A 16755-nucleotide genomic window follows, 5' to 3' on the forward strand; every position below is an offset into this window, starting at 1 on the left:
GCATTAATTTCAAATCGGAAAGCGTTCCATTGTTCATTTTTAGCAGGTTAATAAAACTGCATACTCCATTTAAAATGTGAATTTTTGGCCGATTTTTGCAAATTTTCATGATGTAACCCCTTTCCTTTTTTTTCGAAAATGGGAAATTTCGGAAAAAAAATTTTTCGCCCGGATAAAGCTAGAAAGATTCGCCTGTTGATGCTGATCAAGAATATATATGATTTATAGGGTCGGAAATGACTCCTTCACTTTCTTTTAAGCTTCTGACTGAAGGTGCAATACCATTTTTATATCGGAATTAACTATATTTTATTTTTAAAATTTTACGACAAATCAAAATTTAAAAATCTCATAACTGAGCCAAAAATGCATTAATTTCAATTCGGAAAGCGTTCCATTGTTCATTTTTAGCAGGTTAATAAAACTGCATACTCCATTTAAAATGTGAATTTTTGGCCGATTTTTGCAAATTTTCATGATGTAACCCCTTTCCTTTTTTTCCGAAAATGGGAAATTTCGGAAAAAAAAATTTTTCGCCCGGATAAAGCTAGAAAGATTTGCCTGTTGATGCTGATCAAGAATATATATGATTTATAGGGTCGGAAATGACTCCTTCACTTTCTTTTAAGCTTCTGACTGAAGGTGCAATACCATTTTTATATCGGAATTAACTATATTTTATTTTTAAATTTTTACGGCAAATCAAAATTTAAAAATCTCATAACTGAGCCAAAAATGCATTAATTTCAATTCGGAAAGCGTTCCATTGTTCATTTTTAGCAGGTTAATAAAACTGCATACTCCATTTAAAATGTGAATTTTTGGCCGATTTTTGCAAATTTTCATGATGTAACCCCTTTCCTTTTTATCCGAAAATGGGAAATTTCGGAAAAAAAATTTTTCGCCCGGATAAAGCTAGAAAGATTCGCCTGTTGATACTGATCAAGAATATATATGATTTATAGGGTCGGAAATGACTCCTTCACTTTCTTTTAAGCTTCTGACTGAAGGTGCAATACCATTTTTATATCGGAATTAACTATATTTTATTTTTAAAATTTTACGGCAAATCAAAATTTAAAAATCTCATAACCGAGCCAAAAATGCATTAATTTCAATTCGGAAAGCGTTCCATTGTTCATTTTTAGCAGGTTAATAAAACTGCATACTCCATTTAAAATGTGAATTTTTGGCCGATTTTTGCAAATTTTCATGATGTAACCCCTTTCCTTTTTTTCCGAAAATGGGAAATTTCGGAAAAAAAATTTTTTCGCCCGGATAAAGCTAGAAAGATTCGCCTGTTGATGCTGATCAAGAATATATATGATTTATAGGGTCGGAAATGACTCCTTCACTTTCTTTTAAGCTTCTGACTGAAGGTGCAATACCATTTTTATATCGGAATTAAATATATTTTATTTTTAAATTTTTACGGCAAATCAAAATTTAAAAATCTCATAACTGAGCCAAAAATGCATTAATTTCAATTCGGAAAGCGTTCCATTGTTTATTTTTAGCAGGTTAATAAAACTGCATACTCCATTTAAAATGTGAATTTTTGGCCGATTTTTTATGTTAATACCCTGCAATGGCCGATCTCTCTGAACTCGCTGAGCCTGCGGCAGCGACACCTCCGCTCAGCTATCCTGGATGTGGTGGAGGCACTCCTGGGCAGCGTGGGCAAAGAGATTGTGGAGGCCTCAGCCGGCGGAAGCGTGGCTCCCGAGCAGATAGTGTGCGCTCCCTCGTTGCCCAGCAGCCCATCTATGAGTCCCTAGTCCAAGCGGCGGACCATCAGTCCCAGGAGCTCCGGAGCCGGCAGCAATGCCTCCATGTCGCCATCTGGACTAAGTGTGGTGCCCAGCCTGCTGGACATGCGCTCTATGGTGCCAGCGGACTTTGGTTTGTCCGAATCGCTGCTGGCCAAGACCAATCCGGAGCTGGCACTTAAGCTGGCCGCGGCGGCAGCTGCAGCGGCAGCAGTGGCCGGAGGAGGTCCTTCCCAGGCGCAGGCTAGTGTTGGAAATCCAGGGGGAAGTGGAGCCTCTAGTGGTGCCCCCCAGCAACCCCAGATCTATGTAAAACAGGGCGTATCCAAGTGCAAAGAGTGCAATATTGTCTTCTGCAAATATGAGAACTACCTGGCCCACAAGCACTATTATTGCTCCGCCAGAAACCAGGAGGGTTCTGCCGAAGGGGATGCCAAGTCAGCTTTTTCCCCAGGAGCCGTGGGAGCCAGAGGTTCCAGCGGCGGAGGAGGATCAGAACCCGCCGCATCGGTGGAAACTACACCGGTGGCATACCAGCAACTGCGACATCAAGTACACCTCCCTGGACAACCTGTGGGCGCACCAGAACTCCTATTGTCCCAAGGCGGAAGCCGCATCTGGAGGAACGGCCACAGATTATATAACTCTCCGAATACCTAATAACCATTGGTCATTGTAATTAGCTTACGACGGGAACACCATAAGCCCAATAAACACATTTCGTTATCTTTATGACTAATACACTTTTTATTGAAATGATACGAGTACATAATTTATTTCGTATTTAACCTATTACAACAAAACGTGAAATAACTTAATGAAATTTCAAAAATTACAAAGAAATAAGAGATGTATCCGCCTCATTTGCTGGAATTCCCTCGCTCCACCAAGATCCCTAAGAGTAAGGCTGCCACGTAGCCAAATTCTCTCGGCGTGTGTGTGCGTCATCCAAGGAGCAAGCTTAGATCAGATGATGGAGTTGTGAGTGTCTGAACCAAAGTTGATGTGAGGATGCTGTGGGAATTGTGTGGACTCTCTCTCTCGCATCCAGTTGCTGTCGTTAGGTGTAGTGTTGCGTAGTTTTCAATTAAATCGATATTGTAAAAGTAAAAAGATGCGAAAAGCGTTCTCGAAAACGCCTCTCTTCTAGATGTTCGACTTTGTTGTGGGTGTGTTTGTTGTGTGTTTATTTCTATGTAAGGGAGTTGCTGGTATGCATTACTCGGTGGCCGCCATGGCACGAGCCTGGGCGCGCACACGCTTCTCATACTCCAAACGATTCTGGCAGTAGATGGTGTAGGCCTCCGCCTGGGCCGGATCCTTGATGTTGGGTTCGTTTAGCAGGTCCTGGATGCCCAGCAAAATCTGTTTAATGGTTATGGCGGGACGCCAGTCCTTCTCCTCGTCCAGCAGCGACAGACACACGGTGCCCGACGGGTAAACGTTGGGATGAAAAAGTGGCGGCTCGAACTTACACTTCGGCGGCGAAGTCGGGTAGTCGTCCTTGAATATCATGCGGAGCTTGTAGAGACCGCCCTCCCATGGCGTCGACTTCTTGCCGGGAATGGCGCACTCCCAGATCATCAGGTTGAGGGTGCCGTCCGGGTTCTTCGCTGGTCGGGCCACAAAGCCGAACGGGTGATCCTTACGCCAGGCCTTGCGCTCCTCCCCCAGTCGTGTAATGGCGATGCCAGACATAGTTCTCTACTCCTTTTCGTTCCTGTCTTTCGTTGCAATCTCCAAAATCTGCTTTACACGCGCGTCTGTCTCTGCAAAATGTGAGTGTGTGGGTGTGTGAGTGTGCGGTTAGGCTTGCCTTGTCTGGTCTGCTTCGGCCTCCCTGCCGAACATTCTGGTCTGCAACTTACCTTAAATGCAAACTGCAAGCGCTACTAATAATTAGTTGTAATGCTACTATTATTTGATTATTTTCCCTTTTTTGCTAATTCTAGCGCAATTTTCTCGGGAACGCTTCTGCTAGAGATGGTAACTAGGGAATGTGAAAACATCGATGACACTATTGAAGGCAGCACAGCGCGTAGTCGTAGCCGATAGTTTTTGAATGTTTTTCATGTTTCCACTGACAACTATCGATAACAAACTAACAGTTACGGTCAAAATATTGGCATATATTTTTAAACAATGTCTAATTATAATGATTAATAATGAATATAATTAACAAATTGATAAACAAACAATTAACAAAAATAAAATGAATAAATTTAATAAATATTAATAATGTTTATAAATTATATTGAATTTTAAATGGGTTTTTGAAATCGAACAAATTACTTGTTAATACATTTAAATCTAAATTAAATATTTTGCATCCTAAAATATTTATGTAACTATTTTGAGGAATATTAAATAAGCAAGCAAGAAAACTTATCAATATTTGGAATAAATAAATTTTGACCGGACATATGTAGATCGCTTCAATTGTTGATCCTGATCAAGAATATATATGAATTATAGGGTCGGAAATGATTCCTTCACAGCGTTATCAGCTTCCAACTATAATTATAATAACCTGCCAAATTCGTATTTGAATATTTATTTTTATTTATTTAAATTTATGCCTCCCTTCCCCAGGAGGTACATAATTTATTGTTATATTTCTACAGTTTAATTTGATTCTGGTAGAAAAGTAGACAAATTAGTTTTCTACAATTGTAAACCTAGTCGAACTAAATAAGGTTGTTGTGCCTCACGCAAAGGAAAGTAACTAACTCAATCTAGTGAATCTTCGTCTTTTTGTTGCAGTGTATGGAGGAAGTGTGTGACAGGATGTTAAGCGGAAGCAGTAACAAAAAGAATGCCTGGCTTGGCTAGCGGCTGCAGAAGACATTTATTACGATGGAACGAATGGAGATGCTGTTCTCGGAGATTGGAGTCTGCTCCCGGCCTTACTTGGCCTTCTTGGACTCTTTCTTTTTGCTGCCGGAGGAGCTGGATGTGCTCTCCTCCTTGTCCTTTTTCTCCTTCTTCTCTGGCTTTTCCTCAGGATGGTCTTCGTAGCTGCAAGAAAGGTTCTTATAGCGAAATATGAAGGTATGTATTGAGGGGAGACTTACGCGAAGAGAACCTTAAGCTCCCCACGGACGAGCGCCACTAGCAGCGGCGTACCCATGCAGGCGGGCACCAGGTAGAGCAGCGCCGGCTGCGCGTGCTTAAAGACGTGCATCACAAATATGGTGGCAAGCAGACCCATGAAGTAGGCAATCAGCGTGGAGTAGAAGTAAATGCGCGTCTTGCGCTTTTTGCTGTCGTCGAAGCGCAGCAGCAGAGCAATGAAGATGCCCGGAATGACGATGTCGCCCAGACCCAACATGGCAAAGTTGGAGGCATTCAGTCCATGCTCGATGAGGTCCTGGGGGAACACTAGCTTGATCGGTGCCTCGAAGCTCTTGGCCACCGTGACCATCACATTGGTGCCAAACACCCAGAAGATGTCGTAGAAGAACAGACCGCTCAGTAGGATCACGCCCGTGACGAAATTGTTTAGGTGCAGCATCTCCACGCCGTTGATGGCAAAGGCCAGACCGAACAGGTTGTTGGCGATCCAGTGCTTCTTTAGCAGATACCACACACCAATCACGGAGGAGATCACTAGGCAAATAATGTCGTGCGTGGAGAACTTGTAGTTGACAATGTCCTCCTTGTGCTTGCCCTCGCCCTTGGTGAACAGTATGTGGAACGGCACCTTGGGCACCGCCGCCGGCATCAGCGAGTTGATCACCGGGCTGAGCAAGTGCGCCAACGCAATCACGCCTAGCACAAAGAAGTACCCGGTGAGCAGGTAGTTTATGTGCACCTTCTGGAACACCTTGAAGAACAGATAAAGGCCAAACAGGGCTGCGGATGCGATCAGCGGGAAGTACATGGCATCCTTTTTCGTCATAGTATCGGCCTTCTCGCCCGTCGACTATGTAGAGGAGGAAACGAAGCATAAAGTTAGTATCTGGATATGGATATCATGCCCCAATCAGCACCCACCTTCTTCAGCTTGTGCAGCTTCACGGAGCGTATGGAGCCAAATATGATGGGCAGCATGGCCATCACCACCAGGCTGCCGTAGGCCACCGCTATGCCCTCAGGCGTTGATGGCACCTTCTCTACCGGCGGCGCCGACTCGTTCTTTGGCGCGCCTCCTCCGCTCACATTCTCGAGGATGCCCTTGATGGCATCCCTAACGGTTCCAAGCACTTCCTCCGCCATGTCCTGTCTACTCTATCTGATTGGGCTCCCCGACTGAAAAATCACCGTATGATGGGGTGGAAATAAACGATATAAAAATGACACGCAGGCACACGTCAACAAATACAGATGGCACAGCGCTCGATTTATTCCGACGGCGATACATCGATTACACTATCGATTCGCTTTTTTTATATTTTAAATGAGTTTAAATGCCGCATTCAGAATTAGAGAATTGCCCAAATCAAAATTTTGAAAATTAATTCGTTTAACACTTGCACTGTGTACATTTAATCACATTAATTTCACAAAAAGGAAATTTGTTTAAATTATTTGAGACCAAGCCGATACTATAAATGCAAAACTGCAGCATGCTTTTAGGCGGCCTCTGAACTGATATCCAAAATATGTACTTTTCCGTTTATTTTAAATGTAAAACCTAAATAGAAATAAATACAACTACTAGCAAATAATTCGTATCAAAATTTATGGAATCAGCTGAATGAAATACAGTGTGGCAAACGCCCACGCACACTCGCATTCAGTATGTGGGCTGTTATCTGTGACGCCGAGCGGATCGACAGAGCAGTCAGTGGTGATATCAGAGCTGCGGCCATGTGCCAAGCCGGAGAACAGAGCTCAGTTGCGTACGAGAGCCCAGTGAGCGAGCATTGGATAGGAGGCCTACTTAAGACATTTCCAAATAAACCCAACCATGAAGGCGAGCCTGAAGATAAAGACACCGATTTCCGGTATGGAACTACTGCTACTGGGCTTGGCAGCAGCTTCCGTGCCAGGCGCCACTGGTGAGTTATAGAAACCTCATTTTTTGATATATTTGACCGATTTAATCAATTGATTAACTGATCCAAGCAGCCGACACGAATATTGGCGGTGTCAAGGCCTTGGATCGCCTCCATGCTGGGCTCTTCCTCAACTATGACAGCCTGGTGCAGCCCCAGTTCGAAAGCGTGCCCACGCCCGTCTCGCTGGGCCTGGTGATCAACTACATAGACATCGAAGAGATCAACGGCAAGCTGACCGTTCACTGCTATCTGAATATCGTAAGATTACAGTACTCACCTTGTTGCGCCTGTTCTACTAATACCTGTTCTTCTTTAGCGCTGGAAGGACGAGAACCTGACCTGGCAGCCCTCGGAGTACGACAACATAACGCAGATCATTGTGCGTTCCAGTGAGGTGTGGAAGCCGCAGATCACACTCTTAAACGGCGACGAGGGCGGGCTCCTGGCGGACACCCAGGTGCTGATAGACCACCATGGTCACCTACTGCGGGTTCCTCCTGCTGTGTACACCGCCTACTGCAATCTCAACATGCAGAACTGGCCGCAAGACGAGCAAACCTGCACCTTGCAGATCGGCTCGTGGGGCTTAAAGAACATTGTGGCAGAGAATATAACTGACAAGGACACCGTCCTGGACTACGATGAGCTGGTGCAGTCGCCCGAGTGGGAGATTGTGAATTCTAAGGCGAGGTTCGTCAGCCAGGACTTTTATGGCTACATGGAGTACACGCTGACGGCAAAGCGAAGGTCCTCCATGTACACCGCTGTCATCTATACGCCGGCGTCCTGCATTGTCATCCTGGCCCTCGCCGCCTTCTGGCTGCCTCCGCACATGGGTGGCGAGAAGATAATGATCAATGGATTGCTCATCGTCGTCATTGCGGCCTTCTTGATGTACTTTGCCCAGCTGGTGCCGGTCCTGGCCAACAAGACGCCGCTAGTGGGTGAGTCAGGGCGAGCTCTGGTTAAACCAAGAAACTTCAATTCATTTTCTGTTATTCCCTCCGGTTCATTGCAGTCATCTTCTATAGCACCACTCTGTTGCTGCTGAGCGTGTCCACGATAATTGAGGTGGCCGTGCTGTACCTGGCCACTGTCAGGCACAAGAGACGCATCCCTGATGTCCTCAGGAAGCTCCTCCACGGCAATGTCGGCACCTGGCTGCTGCTCTCGCACTTCTGCATCCAGCCAGCGCCGCAACAGGCGGAGAAGACCAATGAGCTGTACGAGCACCAGCAGGAACAGGAGCAGAATTTTTACGAAAATGACGAGGATGAGTCAACGAATCCCTTGGACATCAATCCCAGCGAGGTGCCCGCGTACAAAGCCATCCAGTTCGACTGGGCGCTGCTGGCCACTGCCGTGGATCGTGTTTTCTTCGTGGTCTACAGTCTGTCCTTCCTCATCCTGGCCATAGTGTGTGCTGTCTAGGATTAGGAGAGGAACAAGTAATCCTTAAGCATCATTTATTTTTTAATCGATGTGCAAACTTAAAAATACTTAATGATGAGAGCCCTTTGTTGGAATAAATAAAGGACCTCTTACAACTAGAAGAAGCCAAGGATAACAGGCGAAGGATAACAAATTGAGGCTCGTCTCCGAGTATTGCTCCAAGGTTATCACACTTATTAACCCCACAATTAACCCAAAGTGGCTGGAATTATGCGAAACGACCTTTTTTAGTGCCGGCTGACCCTTCGTCCGAGGATGTGTGGCTCGCTCGCTCTTACTCTCTCTCTGCGCAATGGGTGGTCCTGTGCGCAGCTCCAGCAACTCCTCCTCCTTTCCTGAACGACCAACGGCAACAAATTGGGGTTGCTCTGTGGGCTCAATTAAATGCATTTGGGGTGGTGCTGTCCTGTGTCCTGGCAGGGTCTCCAGCTGTCCCGCCTTGGAATGAAGCTGGGAAATTCGATGTTGAGGTGGAGGCGGCATTAGCGATTGGCGCCTGGCCAGGCGAGAGCTGAGACGAGGCCGTCGAGGGCGAGGGGAAGCCCAGACTGGAGCTGGTGGAGGCAGGCGATGTGTGGTGTGGCGGATGCAGAAAGTGAGGCTGCCCCAGCTGATGATGCGGATGCGAGTGCTGATGATGATGCGGGTGATGGTGGTGCGGGTGGTGCAGCGGCGGCGGCGGCGGTGGGTGGCGGACCACCTGCATTCCTCCGCCCCCGCCGCTGTGGTGATTGTAGGAACCTAACATACTGGCGGCAGGATCTCCGCCCTGCGCCTGGGCCTGGCAGGCGGCCATCAAGCCATGGAAGTCGAACTTGTAGGCATAGCGCTTCCCATGCACCTTGGTCATGATATTCTTGTCATAATAGTATCTGTAAAAAATTAATTTATAATTATATACTTTAACTATAATATTTATTTTTTTAAAACAAACATGAAAATCAGATTTCTAAACAAAATTAAATTTGATTTTTCAAAATTCTACAGATTCATTGATAGTAATCACAGTATTTTTCCCCTATCCTGTAACAGATGAGTAAATATAATAATTATATAATTTAATTTAATATGATAATTTTTCTGGAACACTAAAGCTTAAAAATTCAATAACTAAGCCAAAAATGCTTTAATTCCAATTCGGAAAGCTTTCCTATGCTAGTTTTTACAAGCTTAACAAATCTGCATACTCACTTTAAAAAGTTAAAAAATCAACGTTTTTGCCAATTTGACCAAAATTTCCAAAATTTGAAAAATTGGAAAAAAATTAATTTTTGTCGGACATAGCTAGATCGATTCAGTTAATCCTGATCAAGAATATATATGATTTATAGGGTCGGAAATGATTCCTTCACTGCGTTTTGAGCTTCTGACTGAAATTAGAATTCCCTCAAATTCAAATATTTTACTAAAATTTTTATGAACCTTTTTGGGAATAGTGAATCTTAAAAATACAATACCTAAGCCAAAAATGGATTAATTTCAATTCGGAAAGTTTTTCTATGCCAATTTTTACAAGGTTAATAAATCTGTATACTCAATTAAATCGATGCTTATGAAGAATATATATTACAGCATTTTATTCACATCGTTACAAGCTTCTGACTAAGTTTAGAATGCCGTGCTAGGGTATAATAGGTATTAAACTCACCTGAGGGCCCGGCTCAGCTTGTCATAGTTCATATTGGGCTTGGCCTTGCGCTCGCCCCAGCGCTTGGCCACCTCGTCGGGGTCGATGAGCCGGAACTCGCCCGATTGGCCCTCCCAGCTGATGCAGGCGGCGTTGGACGAATCGGCGAGCAGCTCCAGCAGAAACTGCCATAGCTGGATCTGGCCCCCGGAGCCCTGGGCGACCAATCGGTGCGAGGCAGCATTCAGCAGCTGATATGGATCTGGGGGAGAAGGGGGTCATTAGTCGTCAGATACACAGATACATATATATGTGCTTCTCGCTAGAGAGGAACAGAGAGCAGATACGAGAACAAGACAGAGAGAGAGAGATGGAACCCATACAAAGCTAACATAAACGAGCTTTTCTGTGGAGCGGGAGGCAGAGGCGACGTGGACTGAGTGCCAAGTGATGGCTCTGAAAGGCCATAAGCCGGCGCGGATTCGCAGAAAATCAACCGCAGGCGGACATAAATCCTGGACAGCGCACTACACAGCGAGAAAAGCGGGTTTCAGAAGCCAGTCTAACCAGTTTAATTGAAAGTACAGAGAGATTTCAATTATAAATACTTGTTTTCTTTGAATTTGTTTAAACACTAGAAGATTGTAAGATTGAAACTAGTTTTGAAGAAAGAAAACTGTAAGGTCGCTTAATTACTTTTTAATATTTAACAATTACACACCTAATTAGGTAAAATAATACTATTTTAAATTAATTTAAATATTTAATCAAAAAACCCCTTAAATACATTCATTCAATATTAATTTTCATTTTTTTAAATGCCTAATCAGGTAGAAATCAAATTAGGTTTGTAAATAGAAAGCTGTGGTACTTGAATATTATTTTAAGATAAGATATATATTCTTAAGATATAAGTATTATTTGTATATATTTATGTATGGAAGGAAATAAAAACTAAAGAAGAGACTATGTTTAAATGTCGCATATTATTTTTTCTAAATAAATGATGTGCAAGGATTGTTACTGTTTTTTATATTAGTAAAAATTTGTTTTAATTCATAAGCCTTACTTTATTGTGGTTAAAAAAAAAAAAAATAACTAAAAAGCAAAATCATACAATCAGTTCAAGTCTGAGCCGTACTCCAATTTCTTTTAGAGGCTTGTACAATTTGTTAATATCCGATTCAGTTGAGAAAATTTTAGTTTAATTTTATAGCTATTTGTTTTAAAAATCCTTTCAAAAAACAATCTTCCTTATTAAGCATCTTTCCTTATATGGACCTCATACCCCATACCTTAAAAACCTAAATTAAGCCATTGAATAGGAAGTAATTACTTAATTAATTAAGCTAAGCTAAATGAACTATATATATATTATAGAAAACTGGTATCAGGAGTTGGTTTTGAGGCTTCTAGTATTTGCGGGTAAATTCTTTACGTCTTCATTGGGGACATTCCCACATCCTCGACTTAGTTCTACCGGGAATCCCCTTTGAAGACCGGCGCAAAAGTCACGAAAGTGCCATAATCGAAGGTGACTCATCCCAGCACGCCGTCTGTGATCAAGCGTAGCCACGGCCATGAGACACCTCACACACTGCCAGCGGCTAGAAAATGTCCGAACGGCAAGAGCAAGAGCCCCTGGTAGCACCACCGATCCCATTCAGCTCCCTAGGCGCCGGAAATGCCGACGATCGAGTGGCTGCCATTCCATTCAGAGAAGCAGTCACAAGTTCATTCACAAGTTTTTCGGATGTATTGCCTCTCTCTTGGCGGAAATTCCGATGATTTTTCGGCAGCGAGATGTATCTCTTACCATTGAAGATCATCGAGGTGTGCGGATGCTGGTGGTGCTGGTGGTGATGGTGGTAGTGGTGGTGCACCGCCGAATGCGGATGTGGATGCGAGTGCTGGCCGACGACGGGCGGTGCCGTCGACTGCATGCGGAGGCCGAAGCGCCGGTTGAAGTCCTCCGAGAGGCGCCACATGACACCCACGTCCACGCTGACGCTCATGGCGGGTATATTTAAATCACTTTTAGGTTTTTAAATGTTTTCAATGAATTTATTTATTATTTTTAGCAATATGAACTGCAAAGCATATTAAATCCCTGAACTTTGAACCTTGAGGTTTGTTTAATTACTTTACGAATTTATTTTAATCACTTTGGAAATTTCTTTCTTTCTAAATGTAGTTAAATATTAATTTACTTGGAGATTTACTGCATTAACTAGTCACGCTTTAATTTTTTATATGTTTATTTTATTTATTTTTAGGAGCGTGTGAACTGCGTCGGACCAGGGCCCATTGGCAACTGAAACTTTAGCCGGGCCGGATTTCGGTCCTTAGCATCTTCGCCCGGCAGCTTCCGAGGACACAGCGCAACTCCGAGGCAACTCTGGGAAAGATTACGGCTCACCTGCGCAGCTGGTGGTAAATGCTGCTTCGGCATTCGCCGGCGAAGTCACAAATGTCAGAGGCCAAAAGTCAGGAGTCAGGAGCCACGTGCAGCCACTCAACCACTGCCACCCACCAACAAAAGCACAATAAACAACCAGAGGAGGAGGAGGAGGTGGAAGCAGAATGCTCTCGTCCAGTTTTTCGACTATAGAATACTCATCAGATTGTTCACCCAGTTATTTATATACTGTCATGGGACTTGATTAAGTTTTTAAAAAATAATTAAATACGTTGGTAAGCGAATTTTCCAAGAAAAATATGTTTGGCATTTGGTAAAAATTGCTATATTTTATAGATGGTTCCCACGCATTTAAGAATATTTAAACAATGCATTAAATGTATTATTTTCAAACTTGAGAAATAATGTTGAGAAGAGGAATGCAGAAACAAAGGGAGTTTAAAGATACAATAAAAACTAACATATAACCGCTTTCCGAATTGAAATTAATCCTTTTTTGTTTTGCTTAGTTATCAGGTTTTTAAGCTTTGATTTGTCCAAAAAATTGTCATTTTAAATTCAAATATTTTATCCAACTTTTTTTAATTTTATGTATTGTTATTGTGTTTATTGAGCCAATAAAAATCTACCTACTTCTGAAAACCTTCCAACCCTCAAATACCCTAGTTTTCTGCTATTGTCGAGCAGGAAAGGGGGCGGTGACTCGGGACATTGGTAAAACCAACTATGATGGCAAAACTCCCGGGTAATCTACGTGACGGCAACGCCGACAACGAGTAATCCTCGTTGGCATAAAAAACAAATCAATTAAATCGACGTCGCCGGCTCTCGGGATCAGGCCAGCGAGCCACCTATGGCACAGACCCAAATCAGAGGAGGCTTTCCGCCACAGGAAGGATGCGACGAATGAATATTTTCCTGTGCCCACCTCCTCCTGGAAGCTGGAGCTGACCACCCGCGGTGCTGTTGTCACCGAAAAGCCACCCAATGCCGACGCCGTTCCCCAACTTCATCTGAAACTTGACTCGGCGGGATTATTTTGATTTTATTATTAGATGCCACATCCTGCGAGAAATTATCATATTTACATCGTTTATTATTAAGTTCATCACTTGAGACTGGGCGAAATCTTTGCCAAGTAATAAGTGGAAAAGTGCTGCTGTCGCGAAGAGATTTTCCCAGCGATTTACGTTTATGGAGTTGCGAGAAACTTCGTGGAGGAAAAGGTAATTAAAAGGTTGTTGTTCCCACACCTTTGTCCCGAGCAACTTTTCTCCCTTATCAACACATTAAGTAAAGAGGGAATTAAGAAGGAATAAAGCAAGAGGTCTTAGGAGTGGGGAAAACAATCAATGAAACACATAAGTTACCCTTAATCTTAATCAGTTGCCATTTAACTGAGCGCAGAGGTCAGAAACTGATTCAATTCAATTGATGCCTGACCACAAAGGATTCTCCACACATGCTGGACTCGAACTCGGGTCTGGAGCCAATCGCACTATTGGGAATAGCACGTGAATCCAATTACCAAGCAGCTCAATCTTTGGCCTCTTGGACGCCTCAGATTTATTAGCAGCGAGATTAGAAGAGAGCCTTTTTGTTCGAGAAAAAAATATTTGTGGATTGGGCAGGACACCAGGGATAATCCTTTCGAATATATACTTTAAGCGGGAAAAGTTATATTTGGCATAACTGGAACAATTTCTAAGTAGAGTGAACCTCTAAGACCCGTATAGGTTTTTTAGCTTCCAAATACCCTTCACTGTACAATCAAAGTAACCGAGATAGTTTATTTTTAAGTGCACTCTGACAAAGTCTTATATGTTACATACTCTCTACGATTTTTTCTTACTTATATCCCCAAACCAAAAAGGAGAGAAAAGGAGAGACCCAAATTAAATGCTTACATGGATAAAGTCGATTGTACTTTGGGTCTATAAAAAACACGGAAACGACTGCATTTACCCCCTAAATATAATAATAATTACATATTTTAAAAAGAAACAAAAGTAACTTCTGAAAGCCGTAGCTTATATACCGATGCAGCGTGACATTGAATTATAAGATCGTATCGGAAATCGATCATAACTAAGACGAAAATATTCGTATTTTTTGAACATTGTTTATCAAGATTTTTAAATGACAATTTTTGCGCCAATTTAAAGTTAAAAAAACTCATAACTAAGCCAAAAATGCATTAAATCCGATTCGGAAAGCGTTCCAATGCTAGTTTTCATAAGGTTAATACCACCGCATACTCAATTTAAAATTAAAATGTTTGCCAATTTTTGAAAATTTTTAACGATGTAACCCCTTATAAAATTTTCAACATTTTGAAAAAATTAAATTTTGGTTGGACATAGCTAGATCGATTCAGCTGTTGACCCTGATCAAGAATATATATGATTTATAGGGTCGGAAATGACTCCTTCACTGCGTTTTAAGCTTCTGACTAAAATTAGAATACCCTTAAAGTGTAAAAAAATATATTATAAATTTGAAGAATTCTCGAAAAATTTCCTGTGTTAATATAAAACTCTCTCTTCTTAATTTCAAATCCCATTCCCATCCCGTACTCACTTGGCTCGTTGTCATTCAACATGGGACTCGTCTCCCTTCCGGTGGCATGATACAAGCTCAGCGCGAAATGCTTAGACAGGAGCATCCCGCCGCGTCTTGATCCGGCACAGACCCAGAAATCCGCACGGGTTAGCTCGCACAGTTCCTGGCCATCCTTGGGGAACCTGGTGATGTCCGGCTCCGGATCCAATTTGAATTTACGCGTTGTCCACCGGACCCAGCTGGAGATGTCCTCCGCGGTCCAGGCATGCGGATCCACGGGCACTTCGACAGGCGTGATGCTCCGATTGGAGTCCAGGGAATCCCTTCTGCTTGCTGGAGCCTCTTCTGGTTGGTGAGAGGGGGAGGTGGCAATGGGAGCCAGAGGTGGGCACTCTGGCAAGTTGAGGGCGGGTGGCAAAGGTATACTTCTCTTCCTCCTACTTCTGCTGCTGCCAGTGGAAGAGGAGGAAGAGGTTGAAGATCCGGAGGAACTGGTATCCGAGTCTGTGGACGAATCCGAAAAGGATTCACTAGTGTCACTGGTGGAGCTGCTACTGCAGCGTCTCCTCCTTCGTCGCCTGCCCGGAGAGCTACCTTCTGCCACCTCCGCTTTCTTCTCCTTCGCTTCCAGTTGGGTTTCGCTCTCTCCACATCCGATGCTCTTTCGCCGGACATCCTGGTGCATGGCATTAACCACTGCCCTCGGTTGGCACCAAGTACGGTATGTTATGGTCTGTGGGTGGACTTGGCTTGCGTTTAGGATTTGGTGGCGATTCTGCAGAATGGCCATTAAGGGAGGGGACACTTGAGGATGATATTCGTATTGTTTATATTTTAATATTTCTATTAACTTTAAATAATTTTCTTTGGGAACTTTACAGGGAGCTCATTGTCAGCTGAATGCCTTTGGTAGGATTTTGATTTTATTCGGGTTAAACATAATATTCTGTTATATTTTTTCACTTAGTTATGGACACATTTATTGTTATTTTTTAGCTGGTATAAAGTTAATACTAGTATTTTGATCACTTTTGTTTTTTATTTTTGCTCTTTCATAGAATATACGTTCATAGAATATTGTTGTATCACTTTCACTATGAAATATTTATTATTTAAATATGATATTTACATATAGCAGCAGATTCCTTGATTACTTTTCACTTCATGACGAAATCATATGGTAGTTTTTGAACTATTTCAGCATACGTTACTTGATTAAAACTTGTTTTAGTTGTTTAATATTTCCACGACACTTTTAATTATTGTTTATAACCTTTTTAAGTAAATGTTGCACTTAAAATTATTAAATTGTATTATTCCATTTGATTCCATTTATTTCTTGTTTGTTATTATTCATTTAAAGTTGGTTTGATTCATATTAATTCCAGGAATATCGCCCAATAAAAAGCACTGATTTAGCTTATCGCCTGCAACCGGTTGGAAGGTGGAAAAACAACACGGATTTAGGATATGGCCTGGATGATTCACCATCACCTGTTGGCAGAACAAGTGGCATTAGCTCCCGGCTTTCCGCACGTGCCGGATATCGCGGAAATCTTTGCGGCGGAAAGTTCGCAACGATAGGAAATCTTTTAATGACCGTTATTGTTCCAGAGACCGATTACGACGGAGGCAGAGTAGTTTACTTAATACTGGGTGGACTTTTGAACTCCGTCCCATGAGCCTACGCGTCCGCACCGATCCGCGAGTGACGAGCCAATGATCAGCGCCGGCAATGTGTGATAAAGCCATGACGAAGTCGTAGTCCACGCGAGCTTTTTGCTCTCTCGCGGATCGCTTGGTGCCTTCTGATCAATCTGGCTAAAATCGAGTAACTTCTAGTGGCCTTCCAACCAGATTCGCTAGGGGGCCCACGAGCTTTCGCTCTTGTAGAGGCGACTCTCCTTATCGCGAGCAAATAAC

General features: G+C 43.0%; 5 protein-coding genes across 6 annotated transcripts; 1 reads left to right on the plus strand and 4 right to left on the minus strand.

The window, feature by feature from the left end:
• Positions 1-2492: 2492 nt before the first annotated feature.
• Positions 2493-3813, minus strand: lwr (ubiquitin conjugating enzyme lesswright). Its single transcript, XM_020945161.2, has 2 exons — positions 3638-3813; positions 2493-3538 (listed from the first exon to the last, which is right to left on the minus strand). Exon 2 carries the CDS (start codon positions 3465-3467, stop codon positions 2988-2990), a length of 480 nt encoding a protein of 159 aa, XP_020800820.1. The 5' UTR covers positions 3468-3538; positions 3638-3813; the 3' UTR covers positions 2493-2987.
• Positions 3814-4307: 494 nt separating this feature from the next.
• On the minus strand, positions 4308-6139 carry LOC110178125 (signal peptide peptidase). Its single transcript, XM_020945147.2, has 3 exons — positions 5766-6139; positions 4844-5694; positions 4308-4787 (listed from the first exon to the last, which is right to left on the minus strand). Exons 1-3 carry the CDS (start codon positions 5985-5987, stop codon positions 4676-4678), a joined length of 1185 nt encoding a protein of 394 aa, XP_020800806.2. The 5' UTR covers positions 5988-6139; the 3' UTR covers positions 4308-4675.
• Positions 6140-6386: 247 nt separating this feature from the next.
• nAChRbeta3 (nicotinic Acetylcholine Receptor beta3) lies at positions 6387-8325 on the plus strand. Of its 2 annotated transcripts, none has more exons than XM_020945146.2 (4): positions 6387-6772; positions 6843-7030; positions 7089-7716; positions 7791-8325. In XM_020945146.2, the coding sequence occupies exons 1-4, from the start codon at positions 6682-6684 to the stop codon at positions 8201-8203; spliced, it is 1320 nt and encodes a 439-aa protein (XP_020800805.2). In that variant the 5' UTR covers positions 6387-6681; the 3' UTR covers positions 8204-8325. The 2 variants fall into 2 exon arrangements, with proteins under 2 accessions (XP_020800805.2, XP_020800804.2); XM_020945145.2 differs by having other exon boundaries at positions 6547-6772; positions 6840-7030.
• Ets21C (Ets at 21C) lies at positions 8222-16582 on the minus strand. The gene is made up of 3 exons (XM_020945143.2): positions 14851-16582; positions 9873-10113; positions 8222-9096 (listed from the first exon to the last, which is right to left on the minus strand). Exons 1-3 carry the CDS (start codon positions 15620-15622, stop codon positions 8601-8603), a joined length of 1509 nt encoding a protein of 502 aa, XP_020800802.2. The 5' UTR covers positions 15623-16582; the 3' UTR covers positions 8222-8600.
• LOC147643975 (uncharacterized) lies at positions 11459-11866 on the minus strand. Its single transcript, XM_086831139.1, has one exon. It carries the CDS (start codon positions 11864-11866, stop codon positions 11459-11461), a length of 408 nt encoding a protein of 135 aa, XP_086687265.1.
• Positions 16583-16755: the final 173 nt, after the last annotated feature.

This window comes from Drosophila serrata, unplaced genomic scaffold (assembly GCF_035046125.1).
Source record: "Drosophila serrata isolate PLE 108 unplaced genomic scaffold, ASM3504612v1 contig_240, whole genome shotgun sequence".
Lineage (NCBI taxonomy): Eukaryota > Metazoa > Arthropoda > Insecta > Diptera > Drosophilidae > Drosophila > Drosophila serrata.

What these genes read in the sequence shown, in the direction of transcription:
- LOC147643975 (XM_086831139.1), bottom strand. Translation starts at nt 11,866, where the DNA reads ATGAGCGTCAGCGTGGACGTGGGTGTCATGTGGCGCCTCTCGGAGGAC.
- lwr (XM_020945161.2), bottom strand. Translation starts at nt 3,467, where the DNA reads ATGTCTGGCATCGCCATTACACGACTGGGGGAGGAGCGCAAGGCCTGG.
- nAChRbeta3 (XM_020945145.2), top strand. Translation starts at nt 6,682, where the DNA reads ATGAAGGCGAGCCTGAAGATAAAGACACCGATTTCCGGTATGGAACTA. An exon ending in TTCCGTGCCAGGCGCCACTG is followed by an intron (nt 6,773 to 6,839) that starts GTGAGTTATAGA and finishes AACTGATCCAAG; the next exon opens with CAGCCGACACGAATATTGGC. An exon ending in CAACAAGACGCCGCTAGTGG is followed by an intron (nt 7,717 to 7,790) that starts GTGAGTCAGGGC and finishes GGTTCATTGCAG; the next exon opens with TCATCTTCTATAGCACCACT.
- LOC110178125 (XM_020945147.2), bottom strand. Translation starts at nt 5,987, where the DNA reads ATGGCGGAGGAAGTGCTTGGAACCGTTAGGGATGCCATCAAGGGCATC. An exon ending in AGCTGCACAAGCTGAAGAAG is followed by an intron (nt 5,695 to 5,765) that starts GTGGGTGCTGAT and finishes TCCTCTACATAG; the next exon opens with TCGACGGGCGAGAAGGCCGA. An exon ending in GAGCTTAAGGTTCTCTTCGC is followed by an intron (nt 4,788 to 4,843) that starts GTAAGTCTCCCC and finishes CCTTTCTTGCAG; the next exon opens with CTACGAAGACCATCCTGAGG.
- Ets21C (XM_020945143.2), bottom strand. Translation starts at nt 15,622, where the DNA reads ATGGCCATTCTGCAGAATCGCCACCAAATCCTAAACGCAAGCCAAGTC. An exon ending in GTTGAATGACAACGAGCCAA is followed by an intron (nt 10,114 to 14,850) that starts GTGAGTACGGGA and finishes CTTCTCCCCCAG; the next exon opens with ATCCATATCAGCTGCTGAAT. An exon ending in AAGCTGAGCCGGGCCCTCAG is followed by an intron (nt 9,097 to 9,872) that starts GTGAGTTTAATA and finishes AATTTTTTACAG; the next exon opens with ATACTATTATGACAAGAATA.